Source organism: Ambystoma mexicanum, chromosome 12 (assembly GCF_040938575.1).
Source record: "Ambystoma mexicanum isolate Mex_15411 chromosome 12, UKY_AmexF1_1, whole genome shotgun sequence".
In the NCBI taxonomy this organism is placed as follows: Eukaryota; Metazoa; Chordata; class Amphibia; order Caudata; family Ambystomatidae; genus Ambystoma; species Ambystoma mexicanum.
In genome coordinates, this window is record NC_090936.1 from 38,860,421 (window position 1) to 38,884,779 (window position 24,359).

Here is a 24,359-nt window from a genome sequence, read left to right on the forward strand (position 1 = left end):
AGGTGGAAAACTGACTCTATTTTCATCTTGTTCGGATAGTAAAAACCCAAAGAAGTTTTTTTTGTCAGTACTGATCGGCACACATTCTCCTATACAAGCGAAGGCATTCGTTTTGTTTTCCAGCCATTTTCCAGTAAGTTAATTTGTGTTTTTGGCCAATTAGGGCTATCGCTGAACGACATGTGTTTGTCCAATTGAGACAAAACCATTGACAACACTGACATTTTGTCCTGAAATGCCTCACTCGTAAAGGCATCTGTGTTCTATGTTTGGCGCATACTTAATGAATCTTTGGGGTTGCATTGGATGGTTTCACAGTGTAACCCTTTGTTTTAAGGAGGACACGTGCATCGTGTGGCCTTATGCTACAGAAAACACACATCTTGCAGGACTGTAGATATGAAATAAAGACCTCTGGCAAAGAACCTTTTTTTCTTTCCTAGAGGGTAGGCTAGACTGTGTTGCCCTCATCCAATACTGGACCACAAATATTAAAGTTTGATTGCAGTATTTCTGTTTTCAGGGCTGGGTCTTTAAAGTGTCCTAACAAGTGTTACCTGAGTAAATATCCAATTGTGGAAAGATGTACCTTATTCCCGGTGACTCTTTTTTTCCCCGTCGCCTTACAGTTTCGCCAGTTCCTCCCTGCCTTCTTTTCTTATTACTAAATTATTTAAATATATGTTCCTTCTTCTGTGACTCACTTGGCAAACATTCTATACATTTCAATGCCATTTTGTGTTCAGAAAAGCAAAGGAGGGCTGCCCAGAAAAAAAATACAACTCTGCAGGTTGGTATTGGGTCAAAAGAATTCCACTTTTTTTATTTATAGTCCAGAAATGTAAGCAAATGAAAGAATGGTTTCATATACATTTTTACATCCAAACGCAGTAAAAACACTGTCCATACATCAATTATATAATAAAATTTACATCCTTATTTTTGCTGCATTAGATCTGCCAATTTTGTACACGGACACATTTCATTTTCAATGAAATGCAAGTAGTGTGGGTTAAGTGTCACTTTCAATAACTAGACAGTACAGCGGGTGCGATAAATTGGAGGTAACGGCCAAACATATTCTCTCAATCAGGCGTCTGGAATCCTGAGCTCTCCAGATGTTTTGTACTACGACTCCCATTGGTTCTAGCCAGCATAGTTCATGTTGAGGATCCGTGCTAGACATACTCCAAAACCTCTGGCGAGCCAAAGGTTGCTGGATCCTGCTCTAAATCCAGAAATGCTTTCGGCGGGAAGAATTTTGCTAAACCGAACATGAGGGTTCGTATAACTCTACAAAGGGGTTCTGTAAGTGCATTAGAAAGGGTGTATTCCTAGTTGCCTGTGCTTCCTGTTTCCTAATCACAAAGAAATGCATGCTTATGAAGTCAAGCGGTTGCAGGCACAGAATGACGACGATAGCTTCTTCATGTCGGGTTATTCAAGGAAAACTCACTTAGTGGTAACTCTACCAAATACTTACAACATTCACATACAATTTATTTCAAACAGTACAACTGTGCCATGAATTCAACCACAGTGAATGTATGCCGTAAGCCCACTAGTTATTCTAGGAATCTTGTATTTTTAGACTAAAACTATGTTAAAATAAAATCTGACAACTCCCTGGTGTTAGAGGTAGATAGTTTTTCTTTCAAATTCTAGATTTGGTCCTTAATTTTTTTTTTTTATATTCAGCAGTGAACGCCATGAATACAGAACGAATAACAGCTGTTACGATTATCAACCATGACTCCTAACGTCAGAGAATTCAAGGTATAAACACAGAACACAGTAATGAAAAGTATCAAAAATTAATTTTCCTCAAAAAAACAAAAAAAAAAGATAAATAAACAGGTATACCTCACCAATACGACGTAAACAGATGTTTGTGCTACAGGTCAAATTTGCTGTATACAAAACAAAAATGTGTAAGGTTTTCCACCATCAGCTCGTCGTAGAAGCAAAGCGACGCGAGCCATTTCAATTGTCGGACATTATGCTTTATAAGGTGTGCACAGAAGTTCAAGCAATAAATACGTACATTAGTTCCACGCCTTACAACAGCTACACAAAGCAGATGCAGGAGAGCAGGTTTGCTATGTCTAGCAAGCAATGGTATAAGAGTAGAAATCTATGAAATGCATTAAAGCAACATTTTTTCTTAGAAAAAAGTCTGGTCATTTGTGGGTCCACCAACATCTTTACATAATATGCACAGTTATCAAAATACAGACCAAGCATTTCAGAAAACCTCAAAAAAACCTAAAATCTATTTTCAAAGCAATTGCAGTTTTGGAGGTTTTTCTGGTATAATGTGCAAGCAGCTATTTCTTTTTTTTATTTTTTTAACTGTATTTATACGAAACCCATGCAAAACTCTACAGGTATATGCATTCTGTGGCTGAGACTTCCTTTGAAAGGTATTGTAACTGAGGTAAGCATACTTAAGCATTATAGCCTTAGATCACCTCGTGCTTTTCATACGCATTGTACGTCAAGGCCATCATATCTTAAAGATGTCCTTGAAAGAACACGCAATTCTTTCCTAGGTGTAGCCATTTTCCTTTCATGAATGACAGAAGTCACCATTTTACCATGCAAACTTCCTTTTGGTATATGGAACAAAAAGCTTATTTTGGTCATAACCCAAAGAAATGAAAAGTAGCAGTTACGTCAAAAGTCTGAAACCCTTGTCTCGCCAGAAATGTCGGACTACGACTCCCATGATCCCTCACCACTGACAATGTTGAATGGGGCCGATTCGAGTTGTAGTCCAAAACATCTAGGGTGGAAAGGTGGCAGACCCCTTGCGTCACGGCGACATTCTCACGATTCACGCAATCTGCCACTACGGTTCGAATTTGTTTTTTCTTTTGTTGTGCAGAGGTAGAAGCTTTCAGAAAGCCTTTTGGATAAGTAGGTAAACCCTTTTGAAAGCCATTATGTCCTTATATTTGGCGTGATACATGACTGTGTGTGTGTGTCTATGTCTTTTCGCTGGCTCCAGCAAAGATCATAAACGATGAGCTTAGTTTGCAAGAACCAACCCCATAAGACAGAAGTTGTCCATATGGAAGGCCCCCGCAGCCACCTTTCTCTTGAAAACTGTTTGTAAAGCAATAACCATAATTACGTTATGAGGTCCCTTGGTTGGGGGGAAAAAGGAGGGGGGCAAAAATATCAAGACTTGGCACATCACATGAAAAGCGACACGTAACGTTTTTCCACAAACATCGGACTATGCTATTTTCAACTACAACGTAAAGCGATGTCATATATTTTTGGGTTGGAGTTCTCGGAAAAACCAGCATTCCAACAATTTGGCCTGCGCAAGTCTTCCAAAGGGAGTGTATTGTTAGTGTTAACATCCCGTATTAGTCGAGGCAGAATTATATGTAACTTTGGTTTGACTGCAAATAAAGACCACAGCGTTACAATTGCTATATCTTTGCTTTCAGTGTAAAAACTTTGCTAGATTACTTTAAATCAATATGAAATTAATTTTTGGCTTTACTAGACCTTTCATGTTTGGTTCCTACAATTGTTTATCAATATAACTTAAGACTATAAAAAATAGTACACACAGAGATTAAGACTGTACAAGACATTCTAACAACATGTATTCACCACAGAAAACAAAATGGCTGAAAGGGAAACAGAAATGAAAACACAATGTCATAGAAGTGTACAACAATATGCAGTCTGCGTTTGCATCAAGTACATCATTGATTTGGTCAGCGATCTACACGTTGTTGCTTTCAATCATGGCTTCCACTGCAGATTTTGCTCTCGCGTGTTTGCCTCAATGGAAGCAAATCCTTGTTGCACGTGAAATGCCTTTTGGCTTCAGTGGTTAGAAGAGTGACGGAATTATCTTTAGTCGTATCGGTTTCTTGGTATCGGGCAAAGCGACAAGATCCCAGAGGTCATCAGAAGGCAGCAGGTAGTTCATGGGACGGTCCCCTCGTACTCGTTAAAGTTACAGAAGGCGGACCAAAGCACATGCGCTGCTTCTGTCGTTGAGATATTGGCCATCGTTAGTGTTGCCTTTGGTTCGCAGCTGTAGCCTTTGACTGTGGTTGCAGGTAGACAAAGCTTCATCACGAGGAGGTAAGGAGTAGAGTTGAAAGATAGACGCGCGGATATGCAAATGGTACTGTGGCGCTTGCACGGACAGTGTCGGTTTAGGGTGCCCTTTACATCTTAACACTAACAGCACAGACTGGAAGCCTAAGGTTTTCTTTTAAAGATGGCCGACAACAGTCAAAGTACTGTGACTTGTAATAACAAATTCATGTCGTTTGCAGTTGGTGGCACCAACATAAAACAAAAACAAATGTCCCGTTTTTCATTTTAAGTTCCGCTACATACAAGCAGTGACACTAGATTTGCGTACTAATTCTGTGCAAATTAAAAAAACAATAGCAACGAGTTGAAGTTGAACGGCAACGGTTCCCAACATTACGACTACTATCAGCTGAAGGTTCACATTAATGGAACTAACACTGTTTTTTGGCAGTATATGAGGCCATTTCCTTTCTACATAGCGTATTTTCTTTCCTCATATGCAGTCATTTCATGAACCCTTTTGAGACACATTTTTTTAAATGGGCAGAGCCATCATATAAAGTTCTTCAAGAAAATCAGTTTTTGTCTTTAAAAAAAAAAAAAGAAAACAAGCAATTTGCTTGTCGTTTCCGTTTCCCAAAGGGCTACGCGGATAAGTTCCTTTGGGCCTGCCTCCAGTCTCCATGTTAAATAAATAGTCACAGGAAAAATCTGTCAAATATTCATGGGGGTGGAGCGGTTCTGAAGGCCAGTGCATGTCCCTTCATTCGAGGTTGAGTAAAGTCTGCCTTCATTCCAGGTCCTCCGATAAAGGCTCTTCCTCAAGCTCTCTGTCGTCGTCCAGTTCTGGACTGTGATTCGCTGTTGTCACCAAGGACATTGGGCAATCTTCGTCCTCCGCCATCATAGGTTCTTCCTTGATGTGCATCGAATGCCTGCAAAACACGTGTGAAAAGTTACAAACTTCAGCTCAGCTCTATCTGAAGCACAGCAACCTGCATATACACAATGGATAAACCAGACAAACTCATTGGTCTAGGGTACAGCCTCTTCAGGTGTTTTCTTTTATGGGGGGGGGACTACAACTCCCATGATCCTTCACCATTGATTATGCAGGCTATGGCCACTGGGAGTTGTAGTCCAAAGCATGTGGAGAGCCGTGGGTTGTAGACAGCAATGCCTAAGGGTGTGATGATCAGCAACGTTAATATTCAAACAGCATGCCCATTTATGGAACCGCTGAGACTATCTTAGCATTGGTATGGCTCGTCAACATTCCCTTAAAGGATTTGTGCATGCTTAAAGGTCTTCTTACGTGTTTCTGTTCATACATGACTTGCAATGGCATTGATGAGTTGCACACAAACTAACAACAGCAACAAACTAACATGAATATGAGCAAGCATTGGCAAAGCCAAGTGGTTTGCCTTTTGTGTACGAATGGGATAAGCTTTTGCCAGGCAATGCCATATCGGTACTACCTGGCCATGAGATATCAGCAGCTGGAAAATGGTGGGATTACATGGGCATATGATAGCAGTGACTGGCAAATTCCCAGCTAATACCTATAAATAAACCAACAGTGTTGGCTCTGTCAATACTTGTTTTAAACAGGACATCAGTGCTAGGAACAGACATAAATCAAGTGGCTGAAGGCTCTCTTGGTTACAACATTTTTATCACACCAGTAGCGCATTTATGTTCCCAGTAACTCTCAGCAGACTTCTTAGGAATAACACTGGAAGGCCAATATTTGATGTTACGGCTTGATAGAGCTGGCTCATAGAAATCTCTTGTTTTAGGGATTAGCATGACGTGGGGAAGTGAAAAGATGGGTAAATAACCAAACAAGGCCCACAGGCTGTGAGTCCTCTCCATTGTGCCATTTCCCTTTCGGTTGTACAACAATGCAATAGTTTTGGCCTGTAGGGGGCCCTTAAGCACCACTTAAAAGACAAAACAAAAAAACATGGAATAATAATCATAGTTGCAGCGACTCGCATAATGCTAGTCAACCTTGTTGATTTAAAAATAGTGTGATTCGCAAATTATATAAAACTAGACTACAGGCCCGTGAACACGGGCCAAAGTGCAGATTGTCATTGACACAGTAGGACCACTATCAATCCTAAGCCTACAGCTCCCTCTAGCGGTGACAACAGGCAAAGCTATGCGAATTGGACCACAGTAACAGGCGAAGCTATGCGAATTGGCATTGCCTTTATGTATCCTAAGACAACAGCTCCCTCTAGCGGTGACAACAGGCAAAGCTATGCGAATTGGACCACAGTAACAGGCGAAGCTATGCGAATTGGACCACAGTAACAGGCGAAGCTATGGGAATTGGCATTGCCTCTACGTATCCTAAGCCTACAGCTCCCTCTAGCGGTGACAACAGGCAAAGCTATGCGAATTGGACCACAGTAACAGGCGAAGCTATGCGAATTGGCATTGCCTCTACGTATCCTAAGCCTACAGCTCCCTCTAGCGGTGACAACAGGCAAAGCTATGCGAATTGGACCACAGTAACAGGCGAAGCTATGCGAATTGGCATTGCCTCTACGTATCCTAAGCCTACAGCTCCCTCTAGCGGTGACAACAGGTGAAGCTACTACATCGGACAAACATACACCTGGCCTTTTATTATATTGTTAGAGTGGATTAGGAGTCTGATTGATGTGTATCCTCACGTGCACGCCACTATTTCAAAGTGGGGAAATTAGATTGGCGTAGTGGGCTGTACACAGTATAGTGATACATTTTCCACTACACAGTAGGAGGCAAACACAGTTAAACCCTTTCAGAAGCCGAATTAACATATGATATGATACGATAGGTTATTTATAACGCGCTTAATAGCCAGAGGTATCTAAGCGCGGCCCTGGGGATCGAACTTGTGGTGCTCCGTGTCGTCTTGCTTCCAAGGTGAGCACGTTGCCCCTGAGTTATCCTCCCATATGCCCTAAAGTTTTTGTTCACCTTTCAAAAATATCTTTTAGAAAAGGTTGTTGGGATCCGATGAAAGCTATGAAGGTTGTGGTAGCACATGGTGTAAAAATAATATACATTCTTTTTTGGTGTAAAAATCATCTTCTTTGCCCCTGCAGCAAGAGAGTGCCTGCTTCCTCCTCTTTTTTTTTTATCTTGTTAATAGAAACCGCAAACTCTCATTAATATGCAGGGCTAGTGCGCCGCTTCTCAGGAGGAAAACCCGAAGCCAGGCTTTGCCATTAATCAACTTCAGTCCAGCACTTCAGTGAGACATGATGATACATGTTTTTAACTCTAAATTAATGAATATCTTTACCAGCTGTCAATAAAGGAAGCAAAACACTGCTGAGGAACACAAGTTGAGGTGGGAAATTTCCAAGCACAACAGAGTGATGGGGAAGTGGGCAACTAGCAAGAATAATAATGCTGTCACACACAAACAAGGCTTAACATGATCCAGGCCCTACTCAAGGAAGGGGTTGCGCTGCAATGATAGATCTGGCAAAAGCTAATTATTTCTGACACATTAGCGGCATGAGGGAATCGCTGTGAATTTTTTTTCTCCCCTATCAAGTAGGGTTTTTTTTGCATTAGAAAGTGACTAAACCTGCCAGCCATCTCCTGGGCTACACTCTTCAATGAAAGAAGTTACTTTGAATTTTAAAAGGTGCAGATTGCTTTAATATTCATTGCAAAATAACTTATTATTCAAGCCTTATTTGGGAAGCTCTCAGGATTTCTTTTTTTTTTTAAGCAGGACAAAATGATCCATATGTATCATAAATGCTAAATTGCAGAGGCCAAACGCATGCTGCAATTTAAACATGCAAAAGGTTTTCTGAGTGCGTCCTACGCCAAAACACAATTAATTTGATGCGCGTCGAGGTTGGCGCGCGACCGGCCTATCGGTATCTGTGATGAACATCTAAGGGTACGCAGCACGATCATACACAGTTAAATGTTACTGTGCCAAAGACACAAATACATTGTTTTATATTTTGAAACATAATACCAATTTAACTGGATATTTTAAAATGTACTTCAACGCGGTTGTACGGTAAATAAGATTTCGCTTCACCGTTAACTCCGCGCGAACGATCATCTAGGGATTTAAGCGCATTTCAGTTTATGAGGTCCCCTTGAGCTTTGTGACAAAGAAAGGCTTCTAGAAGCGCTGTCACTTAAATTTATTATGTGGGAGCAAACACTCCCAGAGATATGTATTTAAAAAATATTATAGAGAGACAAATGAGGCTAGACTACGCAAGGTCGCGGCAGTCATAAAACATAGCCAAGCCCGCGCCTAATGCGAAAAAACATAGCTTACAGCTTTAATTTGCATTAATTATAAATCAGTAACATGCTTGTGTGGTTTGAAGAAGCGAGAAAAATGATGAGTCCTCTTTACGCCGTATTAAGGCCTCTGGATGAGTCATTTAGCGTTTAATGAGAAGCAAGCATCGCGGAGTCGGAAATAAATGTGTACTATGTATCTTTGAATTCATTGCTGCAATTGGAAGGAGACACTTGCATATTGTGACAGTGTTATTAGCAGCAATCATGCACAGATATGCTGTGGATGCAAATAACGTCATTAGCAGGGCATTGTAATGAAATAAGCCGGGTTGCCATCCTTTACGGCTACACAAACTTTATTGGCTACACAGAACGTCAACTGGCTGCCCCTGCTTGGCGGTTCATCAAAACTCCTGGGCTTATTTAAAGAGATAAATAAACCTGCCAAAAAGTGAAAGATTGATTAGGAATGGCCTCACAACAGGAGAGCAACACCAAAGGGCGATGCCACCATTCCTTTTAATAAAGTACCGCGCTAGGCTCAAGTTGAGGCCGGCATTGCTACCCTTGTGGTAAGCGCTGGAGGAGCTTCACTGAGGCAAAACTTCTGTGATCCATGAAAACGTGCGGGTTACTGTTGTGGGAGAGTGCCCCGCCTCACACACACACCCCAAACCCAAGAGCACCCCTTAAATGCCTCTCTCTGCTCCTACAGCTTCCCATGGCCATCCCCACCAGTCATCCAACACTCAAAATACAATCTAGACTTGCTTTCTAGTTCAAGCCCAAGAGCAATGGACATAGAAAACAGACTGCTGCAGAACTCTTCCCTTCCTTGTAGGACCTGACTGGTTATCTATGGGTAACCGCAAATCTTCTGGATCCCTGGAAAGGTATGACACCCCAAAACGTCCAGTGGTTGGGTGTTTTACAGAAAATGTCCACCCAACACTACTTAGTAATGTTAGGGATGGGCAGAAACCTCTGGGGCACAAGGGCAACCTCCAATAGCGCTGCACGGGCCTTGAAGCTACGGAGAAGAGCAAAACAAGCGCCAGCGAGTTTGGTAACATCGACTATTGATATTCAGGTGCATAGAGCTATTTCAATTAATTGTGTCCGAAACATTGTCAATATCATCACAAAAAAATGTGCAAGAGTATGGAAATTCGACACATGGCACTTAATGCAAAAGTCTATGAGTATCCGATTTAGATGTGATCTGCTGACATCAGCACACAACACACCTATGCAATCATGTTAAGTAATAACATGTACTCCTGCTGGTTCAGTTGCATGAAGCATGCTAGCCCGTGTGGCATGCAAGGGGTGTAGAAGGCTCACAAGCAGGCACCCTTTCATCCCTAAACTTCCCAGAGAGTAAGGTAAGCCATTACTGTCTCACAAGCCATACACACACACACACACACCTGCCAGACGTTAAAATGCAGTCCCTTGCCAGACTCAGCATGCATGCAACCAAAATACCACACCTAACGATGTACACATTGGGGGTCAGGAAAGGTCATACGTCCAACCCTTCAAATGCGGCTCCCAGTGTAGGGTCTGCCCACGTATGCACTGCAGAGTGTGGCTAAAGCCACAGCTAGAGAGCACAACAACACACTGTTAACATGTGCATGAGTGTTGGGGAAGGCCAATTGCCTCAAGCCCCCACTGGGCTCCCTGTGTATGAAAACTGACAAACAGACAGCACATGGCTGCACACACACACACACACACACACACACACATTCGGGGAGGATGACCTGCACTAGCCGTGGAAGCAGAGATACCGACAAGCCGCAGGGGCCACTCCAGCAACGAGACAGTCTCAATATCCAGGGCCCATGTCAACTGCATCAGTGCTGCGAGACGTACCACAGCACGGGTGCATACACACGCGCACCTTGCACGCAAACACACACACACACGTGCTCAGGCATGCAGACACATGCCACCGTGCAAGGGCACACACAAGACCCCCGAGACAGGACAATGCTTGTTTCACACGGCATCACTGCAACAAGCAAACAGTGGATCGAAAGATACAAGACGTCGTGTGTCCTGCACGGTGGGCCCTTTCGGCATAGTTATGAGCTATGCGAAGACTTTTTGACCAATTACAGTAAGGGAGAGAATACTTGCACAAGTATCTCATTCTTTCTCGAGAAAGAGAGAGAGAGGAAGGGAGAGGGAGTGCAAGAGTAAGGGAGAGAGACGGGAAGGAAGAGAGAAAGGAAGGGAGAGAGAGAGGAGGGGAAGGAAGGGAGCGGGAGAGACAGAGGGAGGGAGAGTGAAAGAAAGAGAGGAATGCAGACAGAGGGAGGGCGAGAGAGAAAGGGAGAGGGAGTGCAAGAGTAAGGGAGAGAGACGGGAAGGAAGAGAGAAAGGAAGGGAGAGAGAGAGGAGGGGAAGGAAGGGAGCGGGAGAGACAGAGGGAGGGAGAGAGAAAGAAAGAGAGGAATGCAGACAGAGGGAGGGCGAGAGAGAAAGGGAGAGGGAGTGCAAGAGTAAGGGAGAGAGACGGGAAGGAAGAGAGAAAGGAAGGGAGAGAGAGAGGAGGGGAAGGAAGGGAGCGGGAGAGACAGAGGGAGGGAGAGGGGGAGAAAGAGGCAGGGAGAGAGCGAGAGGGAGAAAGAGAGTGGAATGGACAGGGAGAGAGAGAGAGAGAGAGAGAGAGAGCGGAAGGGGGAGAGGGACAGAAAGGAAGGGGGAGAGAGGAAGGCAAAGAGAGGGAGACGGGGAGTGAGAGAGGAAGGGGAGAAAGAGTAAGGGAGACTAAGAGGGGAAGCAGGGAAAGCGAAAGAGAGTGGAATGGACAGGGAGAGAGAGGAAGGGAGAGAGAGAGAGGAAGGTTGTGAGAGAGAGAGAGAGAGAGAGTGGTGGGGAGAGAGAGAGAGGAAGTGTGAGAAAGAGAGGGGTAGGGAGAGAGAGAGAGGAATAGAGAGGGAGAGAGGGGAAGGGTGAGAGAGAGAGAGGAAGGATGAGAAAGAGAGGGTTAGGGAGAGAGAGAGAGGAATAGAGAGGGAGAGAGGGGAAGGGTGAGAGAGAGGAAGGATGAGAAAGAGAGGGGTAGGGAGAGAGAGAGAGGAAGGTTGTGAGAGAGAGAGAGAGAGAGAGAGAGTGGTGGGGAGAGAGAGAGAGGAAGTGTGAGAAAGAGAGGGGTAGGGAGAGAGAGAGGAATAGAGAGGGAGAGAGGGGAAGGGTGAGAGAGAGAGAGGAAGGATGAGAAAGAGAGGGGTAGGGAGAGAGAGAGAGGAATGGAGAGGGAGAGAGGGGAAGGGTGAGAGAGAGAGGAAGGATGAGCAGGGTGGGCAGGGAGAGAGAGAGGGAGGAGAGATTCATATTGTGGTTTTGCGACTTTGCCAGTAACTATTGGGAGAGCACTAGTCCCGGGCGGGCCTATCTCCCCGGCCCTGCCTGGCCCCCGTTGGTCGCGCGCCTTGCTTGGCCCTGCTGTGGCAATGCGGGCCGCATCACGGGACGCACCATGCACCGTCCTCCCGACGCCGTGCGGGGCGAGGCAAATAATGAAGACGTGCGCTCGCCGAGAGCCGTTTATCCGTCCCCAAAGAGCACTTACAGCGCTCCTCCTGTTTAGTAGCAAACACCAAACAGGGGCGAATAAATAAACGGACAGGCCTGCTGCGTTAGTGGGTCTAATGAGGTGAAAGGGAGCCAGAGCCAGAGCAAGGTCTGAGGAGGTGGCATGATAATGAGGAGTACTGCATGCCACAGGTCCGCCACACACGTGCAGCTTCTGCACCTCCAGCCAGCTCTGCCGGCAGCCAGAGAGCAGCTCCTGCACGAGGCCATGAGGCCCCCTGCACCCCTGCATCCCTGCAAAGTGAAGCACCCGTGGCCGGGGCTGGGACACAGAAGAGCTGCCGCACGCCAAGGCGACTGCGCCCCTTGCCAAGGCGAGGGGCGATTCATCCAAGAAGCCCAAGCCCACCAGACAGACCACGAGCCAATCACTGAATGCAAGAAGCCCCCCCCCCCCCCCCAGGGACTGGGGAGGCACCCGAGTGCCCCATCAGGAAAATAAGAGCAGCATGGAGACAATGTAGGGTGGTCCCTACACAGAGACACCCATTAGATGTGGAGGCCTGCAAGGCGGAAACAGACCATCATTGAATTTCATGATTCAAATAAATGATGTACTACCTGACGAAGGGCAAGTGCTCGAAACGTGCGTTTCCACCTCATCCTTCTCTGCATTGGGCCCTCTACTCCCAGCAATACACAGAAATGCCTGCTTCTACCACTGCCCGCCTTCTCACAGCCACCATCTCACCCTTCTCTCCATTGAGCCCTCTACTCCCAGCAATACACAGAAATGCCTCCTTCTACCACTGCCCACCTTCTCACAGCCACCATCTCACCCTTCTCTCCATTGAGCCCTCTACTCCCAGCAATACACAGGAACGGCTGCTTCTACCATTGCCTGCCTTCTCACAGCCAGCATTGCTTCCCCCTTGTCCTTCTCTCCATTGGGCCCTCAACTCCCAGCAATACACAGGAATGCCTGCGTCTACCACTGCCTGCCTTCTCACAGCCTCCATTGCTTCCCCCCCTTTTCCTTCTCTGCATTGGGCCCTCTACTTTCAGCTACACAGGAATGCCTGCTTCTACCACTGCCCGCCTTCTCACAGCCACCATCTCACCCTTCTCTCCATTGAGCCCTCTACTCCCAGCAATACACAGGAATACCTGCTTCTAACACTGCCCCTCTTCTAACAGCCACCATTGCTTCTTGCTTCCCCCTTGCCCTTCTCTCCATTGGGCCCTCTACTCCCAGCAATACACAGGAATGCCTGCGTCTACCACTGCCTGCCTTCTCACAGCCTCCATTGCTCCCCCCCCTTTTCCTTCTCTGCATTGTCTGCATTGGGCCCTCTACTTTCAGCTACACAGGAATGCCTGCTTCTACCACTGCCCGCCTTCTCACAGCCACCATCTCACCCTTCTCTCCATTGAGCCCTCTACTCCCAGCAATACACAGGAATACCTGCTTCTAACACTGCCCCTCTTCTAACAGCCACCATTGCTTCTTGCTTCCCCCTTGCCCTTCTCTCCATTGGGCCCTCTACTCCCATGCCCGCTTCTACCACTGCCTGCTTTCTCACAGCCTCCACTGCTTCCGCCTCTTTTCCTTCTCTGCATTGGGCCCTCTACTTACAGCTAAACAGGAATGCCTCCTTCTACCACTGCCCGCCTTCTCAAAGCTACCATAGCTTCCCCCGCCTTGTCCTTCTCCCCATTGAGCCCTCTACTCCCAGCAATACACAGGAATGCCTGCTTCTACCACTGGCCATCTTCTAACAGCTACCATTGCTTTCCCCCTTGTCCTTCTCTCCATTGGGCCCTCTACTCCCATGCCCGCTTCTACCACTGCCTGCTTTCTCACAGCCTCCACTGCTTCCCCCTCTTTTCCTTCTCTGCGTTGGGCCCTCTACTTTCAGCTACACAGGAATGCCTGTTTCTACCACTGCCTGCTTTCTCACAGCCACCATAGCTCTCCCCCATTCCCCCTTGACCTTCTCTCCATTGGGGCCTCTACTCCCAGCAATACACAAATGTGTGTGCCCTCTTCTGCCATGCTCACTCCTACCCCTAGCGGCACCCTCCCAGCCCCCCCCAACTGCCCTTTCGACTTACAGTCTGCTGCTGCCCTCGTCTGTTCTGACTGCTCCGGCCCATGTCCATATGCTCATAGTCCATCCTCTTTTGCCCCAGACTTCCCCATCAGAAAGAGCACCAATACTGACCCTCATTTCATGAACTGGACTTCTTTGAATGAGGGTAATCACTGCGATTGTCACGCAGTGTGAAAATCCACCCAGATTATTTCATTCAATGTACAGTGAAGACATTCCCTCTATCTGTACATTCACTCTTCTATGAACATCTGGATTGCCCTGTAAATGCCTAAACTGTTTACTTCTATATCCCTGTAGGCTATAAAAACTAGTCAAGCAGAGTTTCTAGAGCTGCTTTGATTGGATAACTGGTTAGGTGATAGGTCTAGAAGAAAAAAAAAAAAAGAACAGTGAATGGCAAGCACAGTTGTCTTCCAATTGGGTTTTATGATACCGGCTAATAGTTTGTGAAGCCATGGCTTTATTTTAACACATTTTAGAAGAAGGGACCCTAAACATTGTGGAAATTGTTTAGGGTCCCTTCTTCTAAAATGTGCCAAAACGAGGGCGGCTCTCTCCGCCCTCGTTTTGGCAACTTTGCCTGAGAGCGTGCAGCCTTACGCAATGCAGGAGATGTCGACAAACGCGGCGGGATAACCTGTTTAGGATTTCCAGAGAAATAGCCTAAGGATTTCAAAGGTAACTGGATCAGGTGACAAATTAGTTCCGGAGGCGGACCAAATTGCAACAGGAGCACTGAGTAAAACAGACTTTGATGACACCTAAAGCTAGTAGAGTAACACACCTACCCCCCCAAGTTGTGTGAGTTGTGAACCGACTCAGATTATTGCATGACAGTTTCAAATGATGCATTGACTTTGGTAAGCCTTTCCACCAATCAATAAAAGAGGAAAGTTACACGTCTAAGGTGCTACCAGCGGCAGAGCACCAGAAACGGTGTGGAGTGCTACTGACTCACCTCAATTACGCGGACAAGACTCCACCTCGATTACACGGACAAGACTCCACCTCGATTTCTTTGACAAGACTGCACGTCGATTACACGGACAAGACTCCACCTCGATTACGCGGACAAGTCCTTCATCCTGGATAAACCAATCATGAGCCTGAGAATGGCCGCCGCTGACATGCATCGTCTACCCAACAAACAGCTTATCCGGTCTCTTCAACTGAATTCTTGTCTATGTTGCCACTTTTCCCCAATTGCTTGTCGCCATGAAGTCAAACATACACTTTGCTTTACACTTCACAGTGGTCTTTGATGGCCACAATGTATCTCTTTGCCATTTTCCTTGACTCTTTGAGGCAACCGCCCCCAAGGATATAGAAGAAGCTTTAAAGCGGCATGAAGGACCTTACAAAATAAAATCGCTGCATTAGCAATTTTTTTTTTTAAATGGGTTTATTCAATTGTCCCAATAAACGTGCACCTATACCACCAACTGGGTTGACAAGAACTGGCGAGAGCTCACCAGCTTCCGCTGGAACCACAATGGTTGACAAGGCTCCGGCCGTTCCCTCGGGACCACTGTTCAGTAACGAGGCATGCGGCTGTCAAAGCTGGCCCACCCTCAAATGCATGAGGGTGATCAGGGTGCAGGTGCATGCAAAGGAAGCCCATTGGTGCAATGCGGTATCACAGAAAGGACCATGCTGTCCCATCTCTTTAGGTGGTCACTTCCCATAATAGGACATTTTTGAATTAATTCATGTGTCCCACTGCAGAACCTATTGCAAATAAAATCGCTTTTTGCCCAATATTTTTTTTTTAAATGTGCTGTAAAATGCACCATTTCAACCCATTATTTGATAACATTTCACAGGGAAAGAGCGCTCCCCCAAACCCTTCAACTCCGAAGGTTACTTCAGGCTGTCTCGCACTGTTTGGGGGCGTGCACAAATTCTAGAGACAAAACAATGCTCCACCAGTGAAAGATGTCACCGGCAACCGGTGATGGGAGAGGAAAACCTGACCTATCAAAAGCATATATGTCATTGTATTGGTCATTGTCAAAATAAATATGACTAAGCGTATCTTATGTTCACGAAAATGAATACAAATAATTGTTAAAAAATGTGAAAGAAAAATAAATAACTACATATGATTCAACAGGTGAAATGGAAATGTGCATATCAAAATTAACTCACCCAGAGGGAGGCAAGCGCTATGGAGATAGAAAAGCGCCTATAAAGTATCAGCAGAACGGGTGCGTTAAGCCTCAAAGCAGCATTTTTGCCAGGACCAATGAGAACATTTCAGTGCGGCAAAGGGTGGGAGATACTGGCAATTGGAGGACTGTGTGGTGGCGCGGTTTCTGTTGCTTTTTCTCAAAATTTAGGAGCGATCCTACAAACCCGCTGAAAAGGGCAAGATGGGTCCCGTTGAACTCATAGGGAGACCAATTGTGTAGATTTGAGGATGCGGCACTGCACCACCCTATATCTCAGGTCCGAGAACCCCCCAATTTCTCCCTCCCCTCGAGTGCCCAATTTCATCAATCTTAACATCTCAGACCTTGACCTTCTTCTCCAACTCCAGTTGGGTCGCCGCCCCTTCCGTTATTTCAGCTGAGGCATCTAGCGACCTTCCAGATGTTCTGGCCTGTAACTCCCCTTAGCCTTCACCATGGACTATCATTATTCGGCTGATGGGAGTTGTAGGCCGAGATATCTGGTGGTCCCGAGGTGGTCTACTACTGCATTGGATCATAGCTGACTGCAACTCACTCTTCCACCTGCATCCTGGGACCAAAGCACCTATAATTCAGGATGAGTCGAAAGGGAGTCACGTACGCTTGAACGCAAACACAGTGCCTTCATTCTCAGAGCGGTTAGCATGCATTTATCGTTTAGTTTTTAGGCGCTTATACAATAAGAAAACACTGTTTCAAAGCGCCCACAGAACAAGGGAGGGAGCAGGGGAGGGATATACATTAATACATTGAAACACAACAGAATAAGAGCAGCCGGGGGGGTAAAGGATAAAAGGACGAACCCACTAAGCCTTGTCAGTATTCATAATGTGCAGGTGCAGCAAGGCCCAAGGCAGGCGGTCTGAGCTCGTTGGTGAGCCACAGATGAAGTGCTAGGAATGTTGAGTGCTACACGGCCTGGAGCCGCAGAAGGTGTAAGTGCGAGCCACCAGGGCAGAGGGTGTTAAGTGCAAGTGCAATTGTGCTCTCTGCTAAAACAAGACCGGGTCCCACCTATTTATCCTGGTCGTTATGGAGATTCATAGCAGTGTTTGTCTCAGGTAGCCGGGAGGATAGCTCAGGGGCAACGTGCCTGCCTTGGAAGCAAGAAGATGCAGAGCAACACAGGTTCGATCCAGGGGTCGGCGCTTGGACACCTCTGGGTATCAAGCACCTTATAAATAACCAATTGCAATAGTCCATGAAGAAGGAAAGAAATGAAATCAGAGCAGCAGAAGTTCAGATTTTACTAGCAATGCCATATTTCTACTCACAACTATCTTTGTGTTCTTTGTGTCTCTGAATATGCAAGCCGTAGGCCTTTGACCTTTAAGAAATAATCCGTTGTACCAGTGAAATGTACCCCTAATTTTCCTATTTCCAACATTAAATAAGGGAGTGTCAATGAAGTTTACTATGACTCTTGTGCTTGTGGTGTGCCAGGTCACCGGCAAATGACTATAAGCAGATGACTATAGAGCAACTGACTATAGAGCAACTGACTATAGAGCAACTGACTATAGAGCAACTGACTATAGAGCAACTGACTATAGAGCAACTGACTATAGAGCAACTGACTATAGAGCAAATGACTATAGAGCACAAGACTATAGAGCACAAGACTATAGAGCACAAGACTATAGAGCACAAGACTATAGAGCAAATGACTATAGAGCAAATGACTATAGAGCAAATGACTATGAGCAACTGACTATAAGCAAATGACTATAAGCAAATGACTATAAGCAAATGACTATAAGCAAATGAATATAGAGCAACTGACAATAGAGCAAATGACTATAGAGCAAATGACTATAGAGCAAATGACTATAGAGCAAATGACTATAGAGCAAATGACTATAGAGCAAATGACTATAGAGCAACTAACTATAGGCAGAAGATAAATACCGGTCGTGGGAATACTGAACCCGGAAGGAACCACAGCTGAAAGATAATCCTGTTGGATAAAAAAGGTTTACTAACTCTTAAAAAGGGTGCAATATTCCCGTAAGAATGTCAAAAAAGAGGGTCTATAGAGGTGGTCCCGTAGCCTGGTCCTAATATGCCCCAAATTGCGCCAGATTTTGAGGCTAGTGAAAAAAAGTCAAATGTAGGTGGATTTCATTCAAATGTGCTCTGATGTGGGTATCCTGAAAACATGGAGAGGAGTTGACTCAAGAGGACCGGACTATTGACCTGCTAAACTGCAACTCTCTCAAAAGACTAGATATAATGCAGAACTTGGAGACGCAGAATTTAAATGAGAACTGTGTGAATCAAAAGTCAAACTCAATATGCTGAATGCCCATTGAAAGAAAAAAGCTTGCCTGATAAACAGTGGTGTACTCCCACAGTCTCTGTATTTTTATGTGAGTGTCGGTAATGTAACGGCAAAAGAGGGTCTGGATTTGGCAAACCCTGGTGTAGACAAAAGGCCTTATCCCTCCATTGCTGACTTTCAAACACACTACTTTTATGGACTGCAGCTTTGATAGACTGAACACTGTACATATGAATACTCTCCACTGGGTATTTCTTGATACTAATTTGGGATTCAGCACGTTGCACCCCAATGATGCAGCTTGCAACCCCCCTCTCGGAACTGCTGAGTCAAATTCATGCCCCAGAACCTGTACAGAAACCTCGGAGTGATGGGCGCTTGAGATAGGTTTCTAAAGTAAAGAAACCATCACAAGATATAAAAAAGGCAACAATTGTATAGTACTTTCTGTTTCCTCCGCAAATGTTCTTCTTGAAACAAGCCCTTCTGCCTTAAACACCAACTAGAACTGAAGGGAGCCTTCCGGCTGGGTTTCTGCTCATTGTCACGGCTCTACGTTAAAACAACGAACGCGGCTCAATACGGTGAAGCGGGAAGCTTCGCATCACGAAAATATCGACTCCCGCATTCTGTCTAGCCGCCACCCCTTTGCCCCTAAATACTGTGCGTGGCACGCGCATCTTCTTTGCCTTTCCCGCGGTCCTCTACGTGTTACTGCCCTCTCCCTGCAACGTCAGTTCCATCTCCCAATTATGTGGCGGAATCTCCGCGCGAGGGTCCCTTTTATTTTTATTTTCTTTATTGTCCCCCGCTTTCCATGTAATGGAAGCCGGGGACACCCCTGCAGCCCCCAAACCCATTATAGCAAACAAAGGGAGCGGGGATACCGCTGCAACAGCCGCTCCCCTTGTTCGATGTAATTGGAGTGCGCATTTTAGTTAATGCCGAATGCTCCGTAAATGCGCATTCAGCTTCCCCCCCCCCATCTTTTGGGGGAGTACCCATTGTCACATGATGGAGGTTCTGTAGTGCCTTTAATGTGTGCATTTATTTTCTATTCACCAATATGCGTTGTATGGATCGCATCAGCAAGGACTCAGGGCGTTGAACAGCCCTCAACACAAAGGAACTGTTGCCAAGCAGCTGCTTCACCGAAAGACACAACCAGGGTACAGTCCGCGACACAGCATTATGACACAACAATACGGTACATTCCCACAGCTTTATTACTATCCCATTGCCAATGATGCCAATGTTTAGATTTTAGCCAACAACGTGAGAGCCCCTGTACTGAAGGCGAACATAGCCTTCAGTACAGGGATAACGGAGGATAGCGTAGGAGCAATGGGCTAGTGTTGGAAGTAAGACCACGCAGAGTAACAGAGGTTTGAATCCTGGATCCGCGCTTAGAAACCAAACTCAGGTATGGTATTTAGTGCGTTATTTAAAAAACTATTAAATAAATATCCTGTTCTTTGGAAAATTAAATTTGATGGCGATTATTATCTGGATGAGATCATAAAACACAAATTCCAGTGGGACCAATATGTTTTTCAATATTATTCTCTGACTTGGCATTGTAGTGTGCTGTACAGAGCTAACCATCCACAAAGCAGGTAAGTCTTCAAGGTTTATTCCAGAATACTTATTCTTCTGCCACCCAGTGCAGCTGCTGATGCTGACGTCACAGGTGTATAGCATGCTTTGTTATCGAGGGTGCTGATTTGCCAGAACTTTAATTAGCAATATCCAGAAAGTGTCATTGCTGAAATAGGGAGAAAGCTCCATAAAAAATCCAAAATTATAGAGTAGCTTGAAAGTGGTGTTGGACTACAAGGGGGGAGTCAGTAACAAGCACCTGCCTTTTGGAGACCTTCGACAGCAATGCCCCCGGAAGCAGCATGAAGCGGCTCCGATTCCGAACTAAGTTCCGCCATGCTGGAGTTAGCTTCACCCCTGAGCCGGTATCTGCTCCACCAAAGATGACCCGTCTCTGCGGCCATGTTTGAGCAGAAGGTGTTGCCCTTGGCTTCCCCAAGTGCGAACGCAGAGAGACTTCATATGGCGATATCGAGGGAGCAGATGAGAATTCACCACCCCTTGTTGCCGCTGCAGCAGAGGGTGTTGGCAAAGCTCTTGGCCCCCATTTAGAGAGAAACCAGGCTGGGCCGACGCTTGAATGAAGATTTCAGTAGCATAAAAGCAGTCAAAGGATTGAAGTTTCACTAAGAACCCTCAATAGGAATAGGTGAATGAGGGATAATTTTCTTGTTTAGCGACCCTCAGACAGGCGTAGCCCCGGGCACAACCCGGGGCCGCAAGGTGTGTTCAAAGTGTCGATAATCAATGTGTCCTGCAATTCACACCAATTCTCGCAGCTAGCTGCGTTCTTCATCGATGCGCGAGCCGAGTGATCCACCACCAAGAGTCAAAGATGAGGGATCATTGATCCTCCAAATCGCAGATCTATCTTCTACCTTGAACTTTTTTAACCTTCAATATGTCAATCCCTATTTAAATTGATTGTGTTCATGGATCATGTTTAGGTCTGGCCAATTTCTAAACCAAACGTCAGCTGGCAGAGGAGAGCAGGTGCCTGTTCCTCGCTGCTGCACCTGGCATGATGCCAGCCTCTTTGGAAACATCTACATCCATATTAATTAAAGCTTGTTTCAATGTCTGATTCAGTCAAAGGATGTATGAATAATGATTTAGACTTTTCTTTGTCATCTTCCCAAGTCACATCAAGCAATGATCACCACACCTGTGAATTCGTTCAAAGATTTGCTCATCGACTTACCTAAACGTTGGCTCAACTGGTGTTTGCCCAACCAAATAACTTGCATATTTCCTTGATTCAGCCATAGTGTGTGCACTGCACTCAGTTTGCTAAATCATCCAATCACAGCTGTTGCTCATTGTAAGCAAATAGCAGTAGCGCAATATGATCAATAATTAGTAGACAATAGGGGAGCGGTATATTGATTGGCACAGAGTCTTAAATATGACATGTACGTCACTGTCTGGGTGTGGTCAGGTGTGTTGCATTGTTAGATATAAGTTGTCCACAGGGGTGTACTCTTGAAAGCATTGACAATGAACCTCTTGATGGCTGGGAGCCCCTAGTATCGGTCCCCCCTTGATGTTGCGTGGTAGTATATTGTTAACGCTCATGTGAATCTTAATGCTGCGCACTGAAGCCCTCACCAAAAGTTGTCGCTGTACCGATTCAGAAGGCCAGCTGGTCGGAAGACATAGATTGCTTTTTGCTGTTTGCTGCAATATTGGTACCGTCAGATGCTAAGATATGCGGTGCCTTTGCTCATGCCAAAAACATCTGGAGGCCCACATTAAATCCGACACTTGGCGTGTTCTAAGCCATTGTGCACATGTATGTCGCTACATTTCATGACTCCCTAATGTTAGTGTCTGACATGTGAGGTCATTAAAAACCTTCACTTTGACTGGTACCGAATTGCTCCATTGCTCCCAGTGGAATTTATTTATTTCCTTTATTTACTGTGCATTTGTCAGGAGCTTATACACCAAGTCAAATTGTGTTTCAAAGCGCCCACATGGCACCATGAGGGATTGAAAAACAATATATATGCTGGAAGATAAAGACAAACCTACTAGGCCTTGTGAGTATTCAGAATATGCAAGTGCAGAGAGAGAAGAGGGGAGGATGGAGTGGGGGATACTTGCTGGGGTGTCCGTGCTCGTGGGTGAGCAGCAGATGTAGTGCCAAGTATAGCAAGTGCTAGGGAGCCTTGAGCTGCAATAAGTGGGTAAGTCCAGGCCTACAATGGTGTAGCCCAGTGGGTGCCGAGGTAAGTGCTGTGTGTAGGCAGAAGCTGAGGTGATTGGGTGTGGGAAGCCAGGGCCCGGAGGACACATGAAGGCTAAGGACAGCAATCCCAGCAACTGTGAGGTTAACAGAAGAGGGAAAAAGGGAAGGAGGAAGTGAGGAGGTCCTGGAATTTGAGGAGGACCGGCTCAAGACGAAGAGGAAGGGGTTGTTCCACAAGAGGGAGCCAGCTGAAGCAAGAGATTGGCCGCCAGCCCTCCGTTTAGAGAAAAGCTTCACACACAGAGAGTTGGTACCAGAAGGAACGTAGGGGTCTAGAGGGAGAATATTTTGTAATAGCAAGTTGCAGATAGCGTGGTCCCCGGCCCCAGACAGCCTTGTGGATGATGCAGGGGGATTTAAATGTAATCTGTGCAGCAACGGGGGCCAGTGAAGAGTTTTTTTAGTGCAGGAGAGATGCAGTCCCATGGTTTGAGGTGAAGGATAAGTTTGACTCCCATATTCTGGATTAGCTGAAGGGGTCGTAGGGAGGAGGAAGGTAAATTCAAGAGAAGGCTATTACAGTAGTCAAGCCTGGAGAGAACCAGAGCTCTGGTAACATTGAGCTTCTGGGGGAAAGTGAGAAAACTGAGAACTCCTTTGAGAAGGAAGACTTGAAAGTGGGACTTCTTGGCAATGTCCTGAGTGTGGGGGAGTCGAAGGTAACTCCAAGGTTTCTGGTTTCGAATGAAGGATAAGGGGGAGAGCCCATAGAGGATGGCCAGAGTGAGGGAATGAAAGAGGGAGCAGGGGTCCCAATAGGAAGGATCTCAGTCTTACTGGCATTGAGGCATTGCTCTTGGAAGTGCACCAGGACAGTATGGCAGATACGCAGTCCGGGATGATGGAAGACGCATTTATTTAAATTTAACAAAATAAAGAATATTAGTGCCGTCAATCGTTTATTATTCAACAGAAATGTAAATGAGTGTAGAGATGAGATTTTTCTTTCTGAATTTATTTCTAAAACCATTTGGATGGTATTAAAGAACTTGCATTACTTTACATTTCTATTACTTTGCTGATATTTTCAACATTGGCTGCATCTATCTCACGGCTATCTCGTTAGCTTAAAAAACCTTCCCTTTCAACGAGTAGGATTGTTTATCACTTAATAAAACAGCCATTCCTTTTCCATGTGAGCAATAAGCAAGGCACGTCAATTTCCCTCCATTTATATGTGCCAAAGTATAATAATAATAATAATAATAATAAAAAGAATATTCTAGAGGGGTGATTTGTCCAGCAGCAGTCATGGCACAAAAAAAACATAGAAAAAATATTTTAAAAATGTGTGCCCCCATTTCATAGTTCCTTAAATCTTGCAGCCATTTAGACACTGCTATTGCACATAGAACGAGTCACATGACTAAACACATGATGTGCGGCTCGAGGACCTTTAAACCATGCCGCTAGCCCCTTAAAACATTGGAGTGCCACACCATCAGCCATCACAGATCCCTCTCTGGCTTTTGTGCTCAATCCTCATTACTGTGAATAAATTATGATATGTAAAAAGAAAACATTAAAATAATACAGACGTGTCATTTATTCCCTCCTTTCTTCAGTTTTTCAACCGAAAGTGCTGCGGTAACGTGATGTTACCCCCGCTGTTATCTGCACAGTTATCAAACTGCTTTTACTTTCCTGATTTGCTATAATTCATACAAGCCTTCAATGCATCTGATTAGCATCTAACATGTATCTAACTGTATTAACTCCCCCTCCCCCGTAATCCCATTAAAGTGTAATTGGCTCACCGTTGCAGGCACTGGAGCAACCTCAGGGTGGAATGACAGGGGACTGGAATGATCCTTTTGTCAAGAGAAGTGAGAAGGAACTGGAATGATCTGCAAGTGCAACAACAGGGGACTGGAACAATGTGAAACTGAAAAGGCACAGCAATTACAATGATCCAAACCGGGACGCACGGCACACACAGCACGCACAAGCAGAATGGAGAGCGATGGAAAACATGTCACAGCGCAATATCTTGGGTATGCAAGGGTTCCCAG

The 24,359-nt window shown here is 45.4% G+C and overlaps 1 protein-coding gene and 1 non-coding gene across 9 annotated transcripts in view; both read right to left on the bottom strand.

Annotated features, from left to right (window-relative positions):
- Nucleotides 1-797: 797 nt before the first annotated feature.
- Nucleotides 798-24,359, bottom strand: part of FOXP2 (forkhead box P2) — a 289,073-nt gene continuing 265,511 nt past the window's right edge. For 6 of the 8 annotated variants that reach the window (XM_069627894.1, XM_069627892.1, XM_069627896.1 and 3 more), the window contains 2 exons: nucleotides 24,105-24,194; nucleotides 798-5,006 (listed from right to left, as the gene is read on the bottom strand). In XM_069627894.1, the coding sequence (XP_069483995.1) occupies nucleotides 4,862-5,006; nucleotides 24,105-24,194 (235 nt within the window). In that variant the 3' untranslated portion in view covers nucleotides 798-4,861. The remainder of the gene's footprint in view (nucleotides 5,007-24,104; nucleotides 24,195-24,359) is intronic. The other 2 variants (XM_069627897.1, XM_069627898.1) reach the window with 1 other exon arrangement.
- On the bottom strand, nucleotides 20,774-20,927 carry LOC138514852 (5.8S ribosomal RNA). The gene has a single exon (XR_011281993.1). It is a non-coding gene; the product is annotated as a 5.8S ribosomal RNA (ribosomal RNA).